This window comes from Zonotrichia albicollis, chromosome 2, assembly GCF_047830755.1.
Source record: "Zonotrichia albicollis isolate bZonAlb1 chromosome 2, bZonAlb1.hap1, whole genome shotgun sequence".
NCBI lineage: Eukaryota > Metazoa > Chordata > Aves > Passeriformes > Passerellidae > Zonotrichia > Zonotrichia albicollis.
In genome coordinates, this window is record NC_133820.1 from 97,734,597 (window position 1) to 97,756,198 (window position 21,602).

Here is a 21,602-nt window from a genome sequence, read left to right on the forward strand (position 1 = left end):
AGGATATTTCTCTATAAAATCACTCACAGCCTGATCTTTCAAGTACACTGTCAGAAAGAGATGCTCTCCTCCACTTCTTCCACAGGTCTCTGTACAGCAAGAAATATGTGTGGATGTTAAATATCATGTATGCTTGCAATATGTCCTCTTGGGGGGGGGGGCGGGGTTGTCCATTTATTTATTTTGTGCTTTGCTGAGTTTCATGACCATTGCTGTGTCACAGGGTGTTTGTCCTACCCTCTGTAATGAGTTATGAGTAAATGCATGTTTTCCCTTTGACTTAACATGCATCCTAATTTTGTTGCTGTAAGATGCAGAGTTGGAATTAGCATTTCTGATGGAGTGAAAGGAAGATGTGAGAGAAGCTGGCAGTGTGAGTGACACATCTGGAGGGAAGGGAGGAGGCAGCAGAGGACACATTCAGGCATCACCTTTGCAAGCCTCAGCCACCACGGATAAATCATAAATCCCTTCCAGTTTGTTCCCTTGCTCTGAAATGAACAGATAAAAGCCTGGTACAAATGCACCACCCTCTTACATACAGACAGCCACAGTGGCCAAGGGGATCCTCACGAAAGGCAGAGGCAGCGGGCAGCCAGGGCCCATCCCATACCCAGCCCAGAGCTGGGCAGCTGGGGCACCAGGACAGCCCCAGCCCTGGTGTGGGCACCTCCCTGGGACTGGGGACAAGTCATGGGACTCACTTTGGGCTTGGCTGGCCCAGGGCAGCTGTGGAAACTGGAGAGCAGCCCTGCTGGAGCTGATGGGCCCACAGGGCTGACCTGGAGTCCTGGGCCCTTGGCTCTGGCAGGGTGTGGGCATACCCTCCAGGCCTGCTACTGAAAATACAGAGATTATGTTACAAGTTTAGCATAACTAAAGCATTTGATAGCTAATGTGTTCTTGCTCTTTTTCTCAAAGGGTGTTTTGTTCACTGTGTCTGTCTTGAATGGGTTTTCCTGTAAGAATATCTGCTGTTTCACATAATTGCAGACAGGGGTGTCAGCCTTGGGGCTCCAGTGCCAGTGAGATTGGCTGGCTCCCATAGTCAGCAAATGGATAGGCTGGGAGATGAGAAAATTTAAGAAATTCTTCCCACAGAGGAGTAAATACTCCCTTTTTTTTTTTAAACCAAAATATGTGGATGTGAACAGATACCTATTTTCATTTGACTGCACGGATCCATCCGCTCTCTGTTCCTCAATACAGTTTTGAATTTTTTGTGGACTCTGAAGTAATTAAAAAAAATATCTTCAAATGCTTTTACAATGGCTTTTTTACAATTCTCTGGTGACAAAAAACTGTAGACTTTGCAGCATGAAATACTGTTTACTGAATTTTTAAAAAATATTTTTCATGTTTAATCACAGCAAATAAGAGGGGCATGGAGCTATGTATTTATGGTCACAGTATTTAAAACACACCTGGGCATGCCCAACTTTAGGGTCTGTGCTGGAACACCTTGCAGACACTAAAAGAGTGCATGCATTCAATTGTCTAAGAAGTTGTAAGGCCTGAATAAATATCACAAATAATATCAGCTTACAGGGCTTTCTCAGAGTTTTTTTTCCTCCCAGATTTATATTGATAGTTCAAAAAATGCAAGGGAAAGATGTAAGATTGTGTATTTATGGAAAGAATAAAGTAGAAGTATGAGAAGTCCTTCATTCTCTAAAATGGGTACGTGGTAAATCCCAAATTTTTAACCTCTTTTCATGCCTCCAAACTAAAACCAAAGTAAACCTACAGCTTTAAGATGATAGGGCAGTAGCTCATTTCTCCAACTCACTGGTGGCACATCCTGTAACTGTGTAGGAGGCACAATCCATTAGCTGTCAGTTTCCATCTCTCTAAGGTCAGCTGCCTCAGTCGTGGGAACCAGCTGACAGCTGATAGAAGTTGATTTTTCCTTCCCTGTATGTTGTTAGCAGGATTTCAATTAGTGCAATTAAATGTACCTGTTTTTATGAGGTCTTGTTGGCATTAAAATGTGCTTCTTTAACCAAGTTCAGTGAATCACTTAGCCTAGCATTATTTTTCTTTTGTATGTCTTTTTATTTTTTTTTAAGGGTATTTGATGGTATTTTTTGTGACTTGATCTCTTTGAGAGTTTTCAAGAACAGCATCTATACATCTGGCATTTCTATTCTTCCATCTCAGGAGTGACCTATCAGATATTGAATTTTTTGTTCTATTTGTCCATCAGTAAGTGGATTTTGATTGTAATTTATCACAAATTCTTTGGACACCTTTTCAGGGATGTAGTGTAAGATCATACCTTTTTTTGCTAGCTTTCTGCTGTGCGTCAGAGAGTATTATACCCATGAGATGTAAAAGTGTGTGTAAGTTTTCCTTTATCAGTCCTTTGGGAATAGAAATTCCTGATTACTGAGAAGCCTGGGGTGTTGCAATGTGTGACACTAAATCAGAAAAGGTATATTGAAGTATTCTACCCCCACCCTCATCTGTCAGAGATTAAATAGCCCAGGTTGTCTTCCTGTTGTCTTAGGTCCTTCAACTTAAATATTTGCAGGAACTTGTTTTTTCTCTATATTCACCTTCCAAAGCTCACCCCAAGCAATTGCTTTCTTGTCAGCTGGTGTCCTCTGATGTTGGGATGAGAGAACACCCAAGAGCAGGAAAGCATCCCCATCAGTTTGGGGTGGGTAGAGGAGCAGAGAGAAAAGAGCCAATACCCAGATTTTGAAGAGTGAGCTCCACTGGCCATGGCAGGAAGGTGCTGGGGGCAGTGCCCCTCAGGGTGCCTGGTTGCTCCCTTCATTCCTGCTCAGAAGCTTCAATTCCACTGCATTGACCACAACCTGTGCCCGAAAAGCAGTGGAGGAGCTGCTTTGGCTGGTTGCTATGTCAACTGTGCTCTCTTTGCCTGCAGAAAGCCAAGTGCTGGTTGGTATGGCAACCCTCCTCGGAGCACCCAAGGATGCTCAATGGGAACAGGCTCTTTGGAGAAGGCACTGGGCTATCAGTGGAGGTGGGAGCTCTTGTGCCAAAGGGTATGAGAGGCAGGAAAGATCCATGCAATCACACATTTATTTGGAAAATTGTTTTGTAGAATCAAGTAGGTTCTTGGAGGCTAAATAATTCTTGTTTACAACACCATCCTTTGTGTTTCGGTAGAAGAGGAAAACAGTAATGATAATTTTGTACAAAAGATACCAAGACAACATTGATATATGGAGGGTCACACTGAAATCAGCATGATTGAGCTGCTTTAGCATTTTCTTAATGGAAGAGTGTTGTAGCCACATGCTCGGGAAAATATGTGCTATGTTTTCAACCTGTCAGTATTGTAGAGGTTTTGCACAATGTCAAAGAAAAGCCCAAATCAGGATCTTATAGGTGAGATAATCCTTTACTGTAACAGCAGATAGGCCAAGAAACATTAGGGGAAAAGCCTTGGTGGACTAGAGTGGATGAGTGTGTGTGTCTGCGTGCATGCTCAGGTCTCCCTCACTCAGGCTGCTCAGGAACTCCATCTATTGCCAGACACATTCTCATCATGCAGTTCTCTTCTAATAGACTTTACAGAAAAATAGACTTTGGTGGCTTTCTCCATTTTCCGGTGATTGAGTAAGAAACTGTATTGTTTGGACATTGGACAACCCAAAATGTCAACAAGTAAAATATAATGCAGAATTACAGGTTTCAGGCATTAGAACAGGCTGCCCAGGGAAGGGGTGGAATCACCATTTCTGGAAGTGTTCAAAAGGCCTGTAAATGTGGAATGTGGGGACAAGGTTTGGTGCTGAAATATGGTGGTTAGTAGTTGGACTTTATGATCTTAGAGGTCTTTTCCAGCATTAATGATTCTATGATCGGAAATTCTTTCTATAGTAAATTTTTTCTTTAATATGAAAGTTGCTGAAGCAATTAGAAGACTTTGAATTCTGAGAAAAATGTTTATGTAATCATCTCAGTCAACTAGCATTGCTGGTAAATTCTGATTTCTTGTGATAAGCCTTTCTGAAAAAGTCTTTATTAAATTCATTTTAACTATGTGACTTAATGTGTGCATAAATCTATTTTTCAGGTCTCTTCTGTGTATGGTAGGGTAACAGATTTACAGATATGTTGTCAAAGCATAGGTTTCATGAGTTTGGCTTTGCAACTCACTTTGGGCTTATTGGGAAGAATATAATTCAATCATCAATGGTGCAGAAATAGCTCTTTATACTACAGGAGCCATATCTAATTTTTGACATCATGTAGAAGGTGAGGGAAGAGACTTTGAAGTTATTAAAGAGACGAAGGCATGGATTTTCAATAAATATTTTTATCCAATGAATGAGTACTTACTTTATTAACTCATCAAAATTAAATAATCCAGAACTGATGGTAATAATCACATTTGTCTTTTGGTCAAAAAAGCAAGGATGTGAATTTACATCCAAATGTAAATTTAAATCAGGAAATTGCATTTCAGGTAGACACAAGGCTATCTTCTCAAGCAGTGAAATAGGTCTTTTTTGCACCACTTTTTCCAATATTTCCAATAATTTGCAATATATTCTTTCATTTTGCATTAAGAATTTCTTTTGATTATTTGCCTTATTACCAGTATTCCATCTTAAATATTAATTGCAGTATTTATCTAGCAATCATTTTGAAGGAACATTTTTACAGCTAATAGAAAACTTGTAACATCAGTGATTCATGATATAGTAAGACAGCAAACAGTGATAGTCAAATTTAGAGCATTATTGCTGCTATAATTATGTTTATTTTATTTTGATGAGCAAACTATATTTTCAAATTTTTCTTTCAATGTTATTGAGTGAAGGAGAGGAAAACCAGAGATAACAAGCCCTGTAATAGAAAACAGGTAATTGTTTCCTTTGCTAATACAGCTTATTAGTATTTTTCATTAATTGATCTTACAGACAGTGCATTATCTGTCTGAAGTGGCTTTTTAGGAGTGGGTTAGTTGTTTCCATGGAATGCTCAGTCCAAGAGGGACAAATATAATGTAGAAAGTGCTTAAAATGTCTTTGTACATGGTTAGCATATACAATATTTATTAGTCTATAATTCTTGCTTAAGATAAAAAATAAAAAAATATTAAAATCATAAGCAGTACCTACAAAGACCACACACTATTTAAGTTGTGATATCGGCCTCTTTATTGTTGTATCTAAATGTCTTATCTTGATAACATCCAAAGTATCATTTACTATTTGAGGTTTTTAAATTGTGTTTTCCACTCCCCTTGACCAGAGAAAACTATATTGAAAGAACAGCCATCACATCTTTTTGTGTACCTTTCCTTATATTAGTGGCATTGTCGTCATGCTAGAAATTCAAGGATGCCCAGCACTGTCTTTTATCCTTGTAGGATGTTTCAGGGTCTTTAAATTCACAGAAGATTGTGTTGCCTGTGCAGTCGAGCTTTTCCCGTTCTGAGGACATTTCACCTGTGCTTGAGAAGCACTGGGTTTGTTGACTGTCAGAGCTTTGAGTGATTTTGTTACCATGCTTGACCTGAAGCTTGTTATTACTGTGAGGATGTGGAGAGGTAAATGTTGAATGTTGCATTGTATTGTTTGGGGGAATAAAATATGTTTTATGGAGGTCTTTGCCTGCTGAGAAAATTGTCCACTGCTCTTTGCAGTAGCTAGAATTTCCTAAAGCTGGCAGCTCTGTGTCGTCTTTGACATACAATAGCACCCTAATGCAGTAGCTCCAGTGGTATCAATCTTTTCCGGCTTTAGACATCTCCCCTCTTGACCTCCATATCAGAACTAGTCATCAGAAGCTCCCTAGAAGGAGGTGGCCCTTAATAAACTTTGTAGACTACTTACTGAGTGTTAAAAGTTCATTTTTTTCATTTACCTGAAATATCTAATTCATATTTTCCAGTCTACACTCAAACCCTTTTTGTGTTTTCCTCTGGGGTCTAGACTAGGGAAAAACTTTCTTTATACATACAGAGTCTTGAAAATTAGTTAATCAAAGAATGAGAACTGATCCTTATGGGTTTTAAAAAGTCTATTTTCTGCAGATAGTGAGCAACTTGGTGGAGCCACCCTAAGGAACTGGCCTTTCCTGCTCATTTATCACTCCTTGTACAGCCAAGCAGTTTCAGTGCAGTTCTTATATAAGCTTGTTGCTCCCCTTTTCTTTGAGGGAATTGAAAAAGTGTGATGGTGGCCAAGCATGGTTCATATTAATTCTTTCTGTCATCATCTTCAGAGCAGGTGAGGCTGGCAGAGCCCAAATGTACAAAACGCAAATATAATCATAAACATGAATAGACATAGGGTTTGGAGGGCTTTTTAAAATTTAAAATTAAGATGATATAATAAGTAAACAGGGTTAATAGAGAAAGCGCTAGTGAAATTTGTACCTGAGAAAATGTGTTTTGGAAGTCCTTTTTTCATTCAAGACACAGTAAATCTTGGATGTTTGATGGTTGTTTTGTTATTGTGCATAATTTGTGAAGTTGTTCCCTGACATAGTAAATGTTACTTTAAAATAAAATGCCAGATAATTAGTGCTTGTATTGTTATGTATCTTTTATTTAGCTAATTAATTACTCCATTCATTAGATGTTAGCATGTATTTTATCTTAAACCAAAGGAAAAAGAAAGCTAGCCTAAAACTTTTTTTTCAGATGTACTGCTTTTCTTACATTTTGGTGCTGGCCAGCTCATTTCTTTCAATGCTATGGAGTACTTCCCCTTTTCTTTATTTAATTGCTTCATATTATTTTGTGCATATACTGTGCAATTACACATAGTGAGCTTTTGGTGTACCGTTCTAGTGTCCAAAACTTTTAAAATCCCAAATTTCTTGACATCGCCGTACAAGCCATTATAGAAGCCAGCAAGTTTTGAATGTTAATTGAAACAAGCTTTAATTGAACAGAGCAAAACACAATTTTATCCTGGTAGAGGATATTGGTTCTATAGCATCAGTGTTAGAAAACTGATTGCAGAGAACGTGAGGAGAGAGGTGGCCTTTGTGACCTGGTAATGGGAGCGAGGCAGGTGTGCCCAGTGTCTCATGCACCTCATTCCCTGCTGAGCAGGGACCATCAGTCCCACTGAAGAAAGCTGCTGACAAAAAGGTTAGAGCTCATTCTCTTGAGCAGTCATGTCAGATTTGAGGTTTGAGGAATGAGATTCCTTCCAGGCAGTTCCACGTGGGCTCCTTTCTCCCATCACTGGGCTTTTTTGTTTTCAAAGGTCTCCTATTAGTTTCTTAAAATGGGAACAGCTTTTCCTTGATATCTATAATGATTTATTTTTCTAAGCAATTAAATTTGATTTCTTTAAGCCATAGCAGATCCCTCATTAAAGAGAGTGAATCAATGAATCAAAAATGCAAAGTCTCTGAGTGTGAAAGGCAGGCTCAAGTTTCATATGATTTCAAGGAAAGACCATTGGGCTTGAGGGAAACAGGGCAGGAGCAGTGCCTGGAATTGGATTGTGTCCACATAAAACCCATTACAAGAATGGACCATTCCCAACAGCCGTGCTTGGAAAACTTGAGCATCCTTTTCCCAAACAAGCAGCAAGCCTGAGGGGTTTTGCATCACCAGCTTGTAGAACCAGATGCAAATGCAGGTATCCTGTGGCTTGCACACCTGCTGCTAAATATTTAAATGTGTTTGGAGATCACATAAATTTCTCAGTATTTTGTGAAGAATCTCATGAAGTGTTTTATTGTTTAGAGCACTTCTGTAATTTGAAAATCAGAGTTTTAATGGCCTGTACTTATGGTCTCATTTATTTAATGTGATTTATTTTTTCAGTTTTGCTGGTGCATAACTTTAAAATGTTCAGAGGTATTTTTTTTAATGTTTTGTAATACCATGAAGCTAATGAATGAGGCCTACCATCTAAGCCTTTCAAAGCATTTCAATATAGCATTATTATAATATGAAGAAATCAGGTTAGCAAATTCTGAAATGAAATGAAGAATATTTAAGTGGATGTTTTAAGCTGTTTCCATGTTTAGGCTTTTACATTAGTGATCGCAGCTTGTAGAAGATACCATAAACCTTAAAACTGACAAAGTTATGGAAACCAAACATTTATATTAGTGAAACTTTAATACAATTTACTGTTATTCAAAGTATCAGTGTAGTAGGTTGATGAGAAAATATTTGTGTGACTGCAAAATGCAGTCTCACACAAAGGCACATGTATAATCAACATACCTTCAGCTTATTTTTCAGGCAGAAATTTGCATACTGCTTCAAAATACTTTAAATGTTTTCCTATTTATCTGTCATTTTTAAAAATGGGGAAGATGGCAGAATTTACCCATGGTGTCCTTTATCATTCCATAAATATGATAATTTTGGGCAGTTATCAGTGGAACTACATGAAAGAAAAGCAGGAGCAGGACAAATGATACTGATACCTGCTGAATTATTTCATAGGAGTTGAAATGCCCCCTTAGTCTAGAGCGATACTTGAATGATATAAACTATTTATTAAGTGATACAAATATTTAATTTTTAATGAACATTTAAAAATATTGAATTTAATCAACAGCAGAATAAGCTATCAAGAGGAAAATTATTTTCCTAGTTACACAAAGTATGGTTGACTCTTGTACTTCTTTTTTTTTTTCCTCACCAGGATTACACTTTGACTATGTATTTTCAACAGTACTGGAGAGATAAGAGGCTGGCTTATGCTGGCATACCTCTCAACCTCACGCTTGACAACCGAGTGGCAGATCAGCTTTGGGTGCCTGACACTTACTTCTTGAACGACAAGAAATCATTTGTGCATGGCGTTACGGTGAAGAATCGAATGATTCGCCTCCACCCGGACGGAACGGTGCTTTACGGCCTCAGGTCGGTGCTCCACGATGGAGATTTCATCACTGCTGTTATGTGCTGTTGATGTTTGCTTCCTGGTACAAGGTTATTACAAACATCGGCCAGCTTATTATGTAACCTTCCCTGTAACTCTAAGAGATGCCAGTAGAAAACAAATGACACACTCGATGTTTCTTAATTTTGCCAGAAGCGCCTTCAGTCAGGTTTTATCTGTTTCTGTACAGTCACCATATCTGCAAAGCCCACTGGCTATAGGCAGCAGAAAGGCACATATTAATTGTAAACCTGAAAATCCTGTCCAAAATACAGGCAGTAAGATTGACTGTGGGTGCTTATGTTGTCTTTTGATTTGTTCATAGTCTATAAAAAAAAAGCCAGAAGTAGCCCTGGCTGGGGAGAGTCAGCCACAGCTAAGATCATGACCCACTACTTTCAGTGATTTCTTCAAGCAGGAATCAGCACTGTAATTGCTGCATTTCAAACCAGAGGTACAAAGTGACCTTACATTCTCTTACTTTCTACCTATTTTAGGTTTTACTTGTGTTTTCTTTCTTTTCTGCCATAACTTTTATGGTTAGAAATGCTGAAGTATCCCTCCCTTAGCCAACTTAAGTACACCAGCAAAAATCCTTACGGAAAACCCAATAGTATCAAAATATTGCTTTCTTTGAACAGGTTTTTCATTTGCTCCAGTGGTTTAAACCAGAAAAATAAGTCTTTGCCAGTGAAAGCTCCTTTTCCGTAGTTGGAAGTTTCTTGTATGTTTAAGCAGAGATAATTACTCAAGATTGGTGCACATAGGTAGTGAAGGATTAAAAAGTCCCTAATATAGAAATGAAAGAGATTGCAAAAGTGGTGCAGATGTTTTTATGTCCAGTATCAGTATTTTGCCTGCATCTCTGTTTTATTGGTTGAACATTTTACTTGACTTGGGTCTTGGCCCTCACCTTTTTAACTCCTATTACATTATGGAGAATTGAATGAATCTTTCTAGACCAAATAGATAGACTCAGCTTAATATGAAACTTCAAAGAAGTTTAGAATGTTTTCTCTGTAATTAACCAGTTTTAGCAAAAGGAGGCTTTTGTTTTGCAAGGTATTGACCCAGTATGGAACACAACAGGTTTAGGATGCTTTTCTCAAGTGGTTACATGTAAGAAAAAGTTATCTGAGATATACTTGGTTTTCTTCATATACAGCAATATAATAAAAAAAAGTAAAGGAGATTAGAATTCTTGTGATCCTAGTAATATGTGGAAGTCTTTCTGTCACACTCTAAAAACATTTGGACCCATTCAGGTGAGGATTATCTGTCATCGAGTAGTGTATTTGAATAAATTGGCTTCCTTTTCTGCAAAATAGAAGTGTCCACAGCAGATGCATTTCACATAACAGGATTTGCTCAGCAGGGCTTTCACCAGTGGCTCATGTGTAGCACACTTCTTCCCTTTCCTTTTCTCTGGAAGCATGTAATATCCAGGGTGAGATATCCATGATATGAAGCAGCTAAGTTACATAGTGAAGGATTGCTGTCTTACATTAAATCATGTCAAAATATAGACATTGTGATCAAAAGGAAGAAAATATCTGAGCCTTATCTCTGCTGATTTAAAGACTTGTGCTTTGTGTTGTTCCCTCACTACCCTACTTCCTCTTTTATGGCTTCAGAGCATCCCAATGGCATTGAGCTCAAGCTGCAGTCCAGGAGCAATGTGGGTTGAGGCCAGAACTTGGAGTTTTATGTTCGACAAAGCACAGGGTCACCCAGAATAATAGGTGAAATTTTGGAGAGTTGCAACCAATTACAGGACATCCACAGAACAAAGCAGTTCCTCAACACAAATACAATTGAAAGTGATCCCAAGGCCACACTGGATGTATGTTCTCTTCTGAACAATGTAGGATTTATCACACTTTTGAAGGACTTGACCTTCAGTCGTCCAAGGTTCCTCTCTGCTTTAGAGAAGGCACTTTGCTACTGCAGCAGGAGTCTGTGATAGTGGGGGAATGGAGCAGTAGCTTTTTGAAGTTCAGCCCATTTCTGGGGAATTTTTTTCTTTGGCCAACAAACGGAATTTGTTCCATCTTCTCCAGAACAATCTACAAGGAAAATGATGAAACAGTTGGGGTTTTTTTCCTTAAGAGACTATGGAGGAAGTAACTATTTTAGAGTCTGGGGATCAAAAATAGAGTTTGACTGCTTGTGTGTTTCTCATGCATAAACCTCTTGTTTTTAGGCAGTACAATGTTAGCCATTAAAAGTAAATGGAGCTGAGGAATATATGTATTTTATCCAAAAGGACTCACATAATTATTACCCATATTTGAAACGTTATAGATGTTTGCAGGGTGAAGAGGTTAGTTGTGATCAGTCAGGCAAGGCAACCATGCTTACTTCTATTCTTTTTGGATGAATGTGTTTCTGTATCAAGAAGGTAAACAGGACTGTTACCTAGTCACATATGAAGTATCTAGATTGCCTAGACTGATTCATACTATAAAAGTTTTAGGGACATAAAATATTCTTCTCTCAGTTATGTAGGCAGCACCTCTCAGCCCATCACAGATAGGATTCCTATACAACATAGCAGTATAATCTGAGCCCAGAAAAGGATGGTAGAATCTATATCTAGAGGAAAGAAAACCAGAGTATGAAATTATAAAAAATTAAAAACATTTCCTTTGTGTGTTGCTTTGACCCAATTTGTATGTGTGCCTGTCGCTGTGTCCCGCTTCATCTTTGTCTGGCTTGTAATCATTCCTCTGTCACTGCCATGATGATGAGTTCTTGAAACCTTATTGTCTTGTGTCAGGCACCATCCTCTCCCATAAAAAGTAAACCTGCTCTTTCTGGAGGCATGCACAAGCCTGAGCCATTCATATTTGTTTTTGGTGTGCATTTGTGCAAGTTAAATTTGATTGCTTGAATGTTCATTCAGGAGGGACCTCTGAGTACTAAACTTACTTTGAAAAAATGAGGTAAATTTGTTTCTGTCTATTTGTGGCTGTATCTTCTTTTCTAGTTCATTTTTCTGTAGTGTAAAAATTTTTCTTGAGCAAGAATGTGCAGTTTCTGCTACTGGAATTTGTGATGCAAACCCCTAGAGTGTGTGAACAGACCAAAATAAAAATACATTCCTTAAAAGCCATAACACAATTATTAAGTTGAATATAAATTTGACAGCTGTATAATTTTTTACAATATTATAAAATTAATAATTTGTGTTCTGTAAGGCTGGCATTTATAGCTAGTTATACAACATAATAGTTAAAAGTCTGCTAGCACATTCCCTTTTGTATCAACTTAGCTCATGTGGATTCTGCTGCAGGATCTCACATGAGACCCAGGTTAGTGTAGGCGAATCTTCAAAGCATGGGAGAGAACCTTCATACCAACAATTTCCAAGCATGTCTACTTGTTTTACTTTGAACACAGTTATTATTTGACTCAGGAGCAAGATCCTTTCATTGCACAATCAGTATGGCTTTGTTAAGGGCATCATGGCTTGCTTATCAATAATCACAGATTTAAGAATAAGTTTTCTCCTCTAAGACTGTATGTTAATCCTTTTTTTATATGCTTATCTAGAGCTGCTCTTAGTAATCATATTGAGGAGGCATTCAAAGAATCATAGAAAGCTTTGGCTTGGGAAGGACCTTAAAATCATCCTGCCATGAGCAGGGACATTGATTAGATCAGGTTGCTCAAAGCCCTGTGCAGGCTTCAACACTTACAGGGATGGAGAATCCAGAACTTCTCTGGGCAACTTGTTCCAGTGCCTCACCACCCTCAAAGTCAAAATTTCATCCTAAAATCGGATCTAAATCTACCACCTTTCAGTTTAAAGCCATTTCTCCTTGTCCTACCACTACACATCCTTCTGAAAAGTCCTAGTCCATCTTTCTTGTAGTCTATCTTTTGGTACTGAAAAGCTGCTATAAGATCCCCCTGGAACCTTCTCTTCTCCAAGTTAAACAACCCAGATGATTAATCACCTCCATAGTTAATAGCTCTGTGTCTTACCACCCTGCCTGAGGTTCCAGAAAGGCATTTGCAGATGTTGGTTGCAGAGAAGACATTTCCCTAAGGTGCAGAGCAACTGAGGAGCTGCTGTTTGTACCCAGCTCCAGCCCACTGGAATTTGTGTTACCAGAGGAACCAGAGCAATTCCCAGATGCAGCTTGGAGGAAGGCTGACCTAAGTATCCTCTTGTGATACAATACTTAGGACCTGAAATCCTGTGGGACTAGCATAAGATTATTCAGAGGACAGTCAGAGGAACCAGTGGTGACAAAGACATGACCATGTTGTAGGTAAGGCTGGAAAGCACAAAGATCAGGTGTGTGCCTTTCCCACTGGCTACTGGTAGGAACACAAGTTAGAAGACGTGCTGAGTAACAGATCCTTGAGCTTTTTCCTCTCCTTCCTCTTTCATTGCCTTTGTGCTCATACAGTTGTCTCTCCCTGTGCAAAGAAATGACAATATTTTCTTGCAAAAGAGCCTTCTCAGTCAGTGGTCTCTGTTGTCTCATGAGATAGCAATAATGGTCTTAATCCCTTTTTTCAAATATTATGTAGTTATTAATCTAAAATGGTCCTATATACTAAGCATAACCATTCTTTCCTTCCTTTTCCTTGAGATTGGATAGAACATTCATAATAACAACATAGGGTTTTGGGTTTTTTTACTGTGAAAGATGTGAAAAAAGGCACCTACTACTTTTTTTCTCTTGAAACATTGCCCTGGAATATTAAAATAGTTTACTAGATTAGAAGACTGTAATTTGAGGAGGTTAATGGGTAGAAGAAAGAACTTCAGAGAAAACACATGAAAAAACATTACATTGAGGGTTCTAGCTTTTAGAGGTACATTTAAGGAATTTTACCATCTTGTATTTATTAGTGTAAATTATCACTAGAATATTATTTGTTTAGGAACAAACTGTGCAACGTCCATGTCTTGTTTATATCAAAAAAGGATCAGTAAGGAATGGAGCTAGTCAGATTCAGAAGATAATTTATATGAAGCCATTATAAAAACAATGATGCATAATAATGTACATACCCTTGGTGAAGGCTGTGATTCACAAAAACATCAGAATATGCTGCAGATTAATTATGAGCATTTGGTTTTATGTGTCTAAAGTTAGAACAAATATATAAATCCATTCATTACAAAATGAAGTGACAGTGCTGTGTGAAGCTGTTAAGACAGTTGTTCTGGTTGCACATGTTTGTTGTTGACTCTCCTGATCTACAAGAGGTTGATAAATAAAGATGATTCATCAGTAGTGAAATGTTTTGCAAAACCATCCTTAGGGTGCTAAATGGTTAAATAGACAGAGAAGTGAAAGCGTTTTGTTATTTGAGAAGAAAACCTAAAATACAATATGGAGCTTCACAACAAAATCCTCTTTCCGTTTGAAAACCAGAGAAGTAAGATTTAAAACAAAGCATTTTGTTGGACTTAAAACTCTTTTTCAACATTCCAGGGTTTTTTTTCTAGACTTGCCACAAAACCAAGAAATCAGTTATTCATGCAGCTACAATCATTTTGACATTTGTAGCAGACTATTTTCACTTCATGGTTTCTGTTATAAAGTTGTATCTTTTAATCTCAGCAAATGTTCATGTAATATTTGCATATGAGGATAGGTCCATTGAAACCCATGGGGGCTTGTTGCATAAGGGTAATTCACAGCCAGTTGTTCCACTGAAAGTCAGTGTAATTGCTGCTCTATTAGGCTGCTGCTCAACGTAAAATGTGGACCAGATTCTCAGTTATTGTAAGCTATTATTCAGAGGGTCTTCACTTTGGAAGATAACCCCATCACCCAAAACCTGGATTACTGGCTGTATGGTAAAACTGTTTGATGCTTGTATTTCAGAATCACAACCACTGCAGCATGTATGATGGACTTGAGAAGATACCCATTAGATGAACAAAACTGTACTCTGGAAATAGAAAGCTGTATGTACCTAAGAAAATGCATGTGAAATCTAATTTGGATAGAGTTGGGTTTTTGGTTGCTTTATAGAGCTATTTAATATTTACTCATGTGTCTATGAACACAATTTGAATCATGTAATTATCACCATTTGGATTTTTTGTTTGTCTGTTTATTTGAATTATTAAAAGATATGACTCCTTCCTAGATAGATGAATACATCCTAGAAAAATGAGGTGAGGACAGAATGAAGTCATTTAGTATTCCTGCCTGACTTGGCAGAGGTAGTTGGCTGGATGCTTACCTTCAACACGAGAGATGAATATTTGTATTTTTATCAGATTTATTTTCAAGAGAGCAAACACTGTGATACACTTTTGTTTCAGTACACTTTATTAAGTATGGGTCATCTTGGTGCAGGACCTACCATGAGATTTCAGACTGACCCCATTTATGATTTGAAGCTGTGTACAAAAAGAACAGCATTCTCATTTTCAACTAGTCATGTCCTAGGATTGCAATGCTCAGATGTACATTTGCTCTTCAGAAGTACCTGGTCCATTCCTGCTACTGGCTGGAAAATGTGGGCCATATACAGAAAACACTAGTATATACTCCATATTCAGCTGTAGTGCTCCACGAGTGGAAGCTAGTGGAAATGATGCAACTCACAGTTCACTGTGAGTGGAAAAGGTCTGCCCCAGTTATGTTTCTGTGTTCACTGAATAATCAACCTTCTTCTGGTGATTATCAGTGTAAATATACATTTAGTTTCAGTGCTAAATGCATTTGATATCCTAAATTTTGAATAGTGTTTTCTTCTCACTGTGACCATTAGTGAATAATACATGAGTGATAAAAAAAAGGTAAAATAAAAAGAAAGCTGAGTATTTTGCCTAAAATTCCCAGGCAGACTGCAATGGTGTAGCAATTTGGGAGACCTTCCCACAGGCAAAATACCATACAGCTCTCCAGCTGTACCAGTTCTTTTTGTTGTCACAAATGACAAGCTGCATGTTTGAAGCTATGTTTGAGTCTGCTGTTATTTCTGACTCTCTTGCTTTGCCTGCAGATGGCTACACTACTGATGACATAGAGTTCTACTGGAGAGGTGGAGACAATGCAGTCACTGGCGTGGAGAGGATTGAACTTCCTCAGTTCTCTATCGTGGAATACAGACTGGTGTCAAAGAATGTTGTCTTTGCCACAGGCAAGTATCGCCATTTGCACATTTAGTGTTTCATTTTCTTGTGCATGAAAATCACTGTTTTATTAATAATAATTGACTATTAATATGGTGCCTGTGTTGCATGTTTGGATAAAGTTACTTGATAAAGCCTGGAAGTAGGAGTCCATGAAAATTCCAGACTTGCATTCCGTACTTCATTCAGCTCTGGGGCCTCCAACACGGGAAGGACATGGACCTGTTGGAACAAGTCCTGAGGAGGGTCACAAAGATGATCAGGGGCTGGAGCACCCCTCCAATGAAAACAGGCTGAGAGAGCTGGGGATAAGCCTGGAGAGGAGAACATTCTAGCAGCCTTCCAGCATTTCATAGGGCCAACAAGAGAGGTAGGGAGGGACTTTTTACAAGAACATGTAGTGATAGCACAAGGGCAAATGACTTCATACTGAAAGAGGTTATATTTAGATATAGGAAGAAATTAGATATATTAGATATAGGGAGAAATTATTTACCTTAGCAGTGGTGAGGCAGTAGGTTGCCTAGAGAAGTTGTAGATGCTTCATCCCTGAAAGTGTTGAAGGCCAGGCTGGATGGGGCTTAGAGTAGCCTGGTCTAGTCAAAAGTGCCCCTGGCACTGGGCAGTGGGGTTGTAACTATGTAGTCTTTAAGATCCCTTCCAGTCCAAACCATTTTGAGATTATTTGCCTTCTTGTTTATTTTTATTTTTTGTGTATGTGTGTGAAACTTAACTAGACACCTAAATACCTATGATCTAAATAACTATTAAGTCATTCACCTCTGAATCATGAGTTTAAATGTAACCTACAGAGTAACTGATCATTCATAAATGTGGTTTGACATGCTAGGTCAAAAAGCCACCAATTTTCTAAACTCCTCCCTGCAACTTTTCAGTGCATGTTTGTTTTGTTGTTATATAGTGAATGTAATGTCTTTTGTCTCTTGATTTGCACTGATAGATATGCAGTACTTTATAGATAGCCATTCAGTGCATTTGTAGCCATTGTTAAAACATTCAAATTAAATCCCTGCTTGTTTCCTTGAAGATAGAATAAAAGTTAGTAGCAACTCACAGTACTGAATGTTTTTAGATTACAAAATGCAAGGTTGATTTACATATTTGGTGTTAGACCCCAAAATAGGAATAAGTCTGACAAAACCAACCAACACAGAAAGCCATCAGCACATGTGGGGCCGTTACTTTGTTCATTATTGGGGCCTTCAGATTTTCAGTGCTGTTCAGACCACAGGAGTGTGCTGTTCCATCTGTCTCAGCACACCAGAACAAATGAAGCACAGCTGAATCATGTTTGTAAGCATCACTTCACCCACTCTTCGGACACAGCATCTGTTTCAAAGTACACAGAAACACAAGTTGTATTTCAGAACAAAATGTAAATATTGCTGGGATTGAAATTAGTATGAGGGGGTTTGCCAGCTGCTGCTGTTCTCGTTTACCATTGTGAATGGAAGATTTTTTTATATAGAGAATCAGTTGCTCTAATCCTATATCATTCTGTCCTGCAGCTACTGTCACCTTTGGCAGCCAGGGCTTACCTGCCCCTCCACAGGACTGGATATGCTTTTGTAGGAAGGCTGGTTTAGACAAGAATGAGAATACAGAGAACTTATTTGTGGAGTGACTTTTATGACAGTCCAAGGCCACCTTTTAATTCAGTATGAAATATTTCACTAAATGCATGACTTAGTAATGTAGAGATGAGAGATTTGTAAAAAATCAGGAAAACAAGAAATTCAAAGAGATATGTGACAAATACAAGAGAGAGTCTAAAAAAACTAGGAGTACATATTTCTGTGACTGACCAAATGTTCAGAATATTAATGGTTCTTTCTTAAAAATACTAGTGAAAGGAATAAAAAAGTCTCATGCTTCAGGGTTTAAGACAGCTTGGCATTAGGGACTCACAGAGAACAGCATGTTTCTTGTGCTGTTTTCTAAAACATTTAATTTTTTTCACTGATAAAGACACAATACTGAATTTACTATTGCTTTGATACAGAACATTATAAAAATGCTTGATTAATGATGACATTTTATGACAAGTACTTCATGCAGGGAAACATCACATTTGTTTCTCAAAACCATGTTTAAATCTAAATCTAAAGCATGCCAGCAGCTTGGATACATAAAGTCAGCAGACACTTTTCAAGTTTCTTCTCAAGAGTTTTTTTGCAGTCCTAGTAATTAGGGCCAGTTGCTACATTTTTTTGGAAAGTAAGTTAGGCATGTTTTTGGCTTTGAGGTTATTGAAGTCTCAGGGGGAGAGATTAGTTTTTTGAGCGCAATATCTCAGGGAACATTTCAGAGATTTCAGTCCTAGTGTGCTTTGATTGAATAAAACTAAAAGAAGACTTCAGAGTCATGCCATAAACAGCTTTTGGATTAGTTTTTTTCTCCTATCCTTCAAGAGAAACTGTGCTGTATAATCTTGTGTAACTTAGGCAAAGGGAAAAAATCTGTTCCCATAGTTACTGCTGAGAAGCAATGATAAGCATGGGAAAACCCTCATCAATAATGACAGAAATCTGGGTGGAGGAACTGCATACTGTTGAAGTATAGAATGGAAGTTAAAATTTATGTTGCCAAAGTAGCAAAAAAATGTATCTGAAAAAAGTATAAAATTCAGTATGGGCAAGTTCAAAATACAGCAACTAATTATTCCTATCCAAATTAAGGATAGAGAATGCCAGGTTATGCCAGGGTTCTGTGTGTAAAAATGTAGGAGTTGTTGATGTCAAACTGAACATAAGCCAATAAGATCTTTTTTGGGAGAAAAAGAAAAGAAACAAACAAAACCACAAATCTCATCATAAAAAGAAGTCTGATTTACTTTGTTAATGCTTAAGCTTTGTATTTTTGGTCAAGGGTAGCACTCTTGAAGAGTAATGGAGCAATAGAAGAGGGTTTATGGAAAATAAGTAAGTGTGAGTGAAAATCTAGCAAATGGCATACCTGAGATTAATGGACAAACAAGTATGGTCATGTAGTTTAAAAAAAAAAAAAAGAACACTTGATTGGGAATTGAATAAAACCTTCAGGTGTCTAGAAAGCCATGTAGAATAGTCTGTTCCCTTTATTCATGATTTTTGATTTGCTATGAAGAAGAAATACCTGGTTTGACTATCCTTCTCACTCCAGCTGAAGGCCATACAGGATACCATAAGATATTTAAATGGCACTGGATGCACACATGTTGGTAACTGAATGAAGCCCACAGTCAAATGCTATCCAGTCAGTGCTGTCAGTGAAGCCTGAAGAGCTATTCAGCTCTTGAACACCTCTGTTTTCTCAAATGAATATTTTTAAGACACTCTTCAGTTGCCTAAACATAACAATCTGCTGCTTCTTGAGCTGCTGTAGAAGATCCTGGTTAGCAGTTAGGCTGCTAATCTTACAACTTTGTGTTTTCAGTTCACCATCTACTGCTTCAGTGTTGATTGCTTAAGTAGTGTTCTGTTCTGCTCTTCTTTAGCCTATCACATCTCAAATGGCTTTAGACACCTCAGTATAGAGAGTTAAATCACATCCTTAGAATCAGCTGGCTCTAGGTCTAGATCTCCATGGCTTCCACTAACAGCTCATGCTCCATGCATGAGAAAATATCTGCATTCAAACACCTGAAATGTAGTGCTAAGTCTGTTACCTGAATCTGCCTCCTATACGTTTGTTATCCCAAAATGCTTGGATAGTGAACAGGAATGGAGATATGTAAAGCACCACCTAAAAGCTTCAAGTCACATAGCAGTCAAAGCCATATTAGCAACCTGTTGGTAAGAGGAGGATAGTCTTAAAGGATTTGAAAATGAAATATTTGCTGTATTCTGAAAGATCAGTATGTAAAGTACATTTCCAATTAGCCAAAGAACCTTCCCAGAAGAACATGTTAAAAGAAAAATTCTGTTACTGACCAACTCTGTTATCTTGTTTCATACTTGGATAAAACAGCAAGAGACTAATTTAGCCTTGAAGCCAGATATTTCAGCTTGCTAGCTTTTAATGAAATTGGAACAGAAACAAGTAATCTCTTTTTATCAAGTGCCCAAAACTGTGAAAAAGGAACATTTGGGGCTCAAGTATTGATTAAGTATTTATTTTCATACTTTCATTCCCAATACTGTTAGATTGAAATACTTCTGGCAAAATTCTGTTATTCCTGTAGTATTTAAATCAGCCCATATACATCAACCTGTTATATGAGAGGAAGGATAACAAGGCAAAACAAGGTTAAAAGGAAAAAAAAAAAAGAAGTTTTTTATGGAAACTTAACAACTAGAATTTCCTGGCAATTAATCTCTAAATGTACTGAGCCTTAATTGACAAATCATTATGCAATCATAATCAGACAAGTAACAACGTAATTGTTGAGCTTACCCAGAAGTTAACTTATATTAAATAAGTAATCCACAGAATAGATTGTTCTAGATAAATAAAGATCTTACAGTCCTTGCTCCATGAAGGTTAGGATCCATCCTTTTCACAGAGCTTTAGCCATTCAGAAAAAGACAGGGAATTAACTACAGGAAATAAGGAGGGGTCCTACTTTCAATAGACTCCTGTGGCCTGTTTGCTGGAGGTGAGATACTGCAGCAGAGATGGCAGGCTGGATGCAGAGTCAACAGAAAATTTTTGAAGACATAAGAGCAATTCAGTTGAAAATAATATAAACTCTCACAGTCTCAGGGAGAGGTACCTAAAGGAGAACCCTGGCTATGTAGTATGATAAAAAATGAGGCTACCCGTTCATGTTTCAATTTCAACCTGACCCTAACCAAGTCTATACTATACGTGTCAACTGCAGTAAGTAGCTGTAATGCCAGCAAGACTTTTGTTGATATTTCCCAGCAGCCTCACACCATCAAAATCTACCCTGAGACTTGCAGGGTCTGGATTCATCTTGTTCTGATTTGTGGTGACTATAATTTCAGTGTCTACATTTGAACTAGGTGTCTGAGTTGGTCAGAATAGAGTCCATGCAGTGTGTGGAGTCTGGAAACAAATTCAGAACACCTACAGGAGTCCATTTTAGGAGGTGGTGGATAATTCTCTAGGTTTCATTTGCTGGATTGACTGGATGAACTGGAGCTTATGTGTAAGCACAACCAAGCTCATGTGTAAGCAGCTCAAGGGAGTTGCTTAAGCAACTGCTGTTTGAGGGGGCACACAGCAGTCTTCATGTTATCCACGTGCTGATCAAAAAGATGTAGGGGAGTAAATCATATCCATCAGCTGTGTGCTGGTGTCTGAGAGATGTCACAGGGCATCTCAAAAGGATCAGGGCACCATCAGATTAGCAAGTGAATCTCTGTTGCAGTCAACTCCAACTCTAGAGCAGGAAGACAGAAGGCACTGACAGCCCTGGCCCTAGACATGGTTCTTGGGGTTCTAATTTCAGAACAAAAACCTGGTGCTTCGAGCATATTTAGGTTGGTGTCTCTGGCCTTGAGGTCAGCTGTCTGGGGAGTCCCCCTTCAAGGCCACATCTCACTAGTTTCAGTAATTACCTTACCTAATTAGACAGAAATGGTGCTGAGGTAATGGTTCATGGTCACAGGTGAAGCATTCAAGATAAATGTCTAAAGCTCACTCTGTTATATGGTTTGGGATTTCATTGC

General features: G+C 38.2%; 1 protein-coding gene across 1 annotated transcript in view; it reads left to right on the top strand.

Moving 5' to 3' along the window:
* GABRB3 (gamma-aminobutyric acid type A receptor subunit beta3) overlaps nt 1-21,602 on the top strand; it is a 114,991-nt gene that overhangs the window by 69,523 nt on the left and 23,866 nt on the right. Inside the window, exons 4-6 of the mRNA XM_074535747.1 lie at nt 8,610-8,830; nt 14,705-14,787; nt 15,837-15,974. Coding sequence (XP_074391848.1) covers nt 8,610-8,830; nt 14,705-14,787; nt 15,837-15,974 — 442 coding nt within the window. The remainder of the gene's footprint in view (nt 1-8,609; nt 8,831-14,704; nt 14,788-15,836; nt 15,975-21,602) is intronic.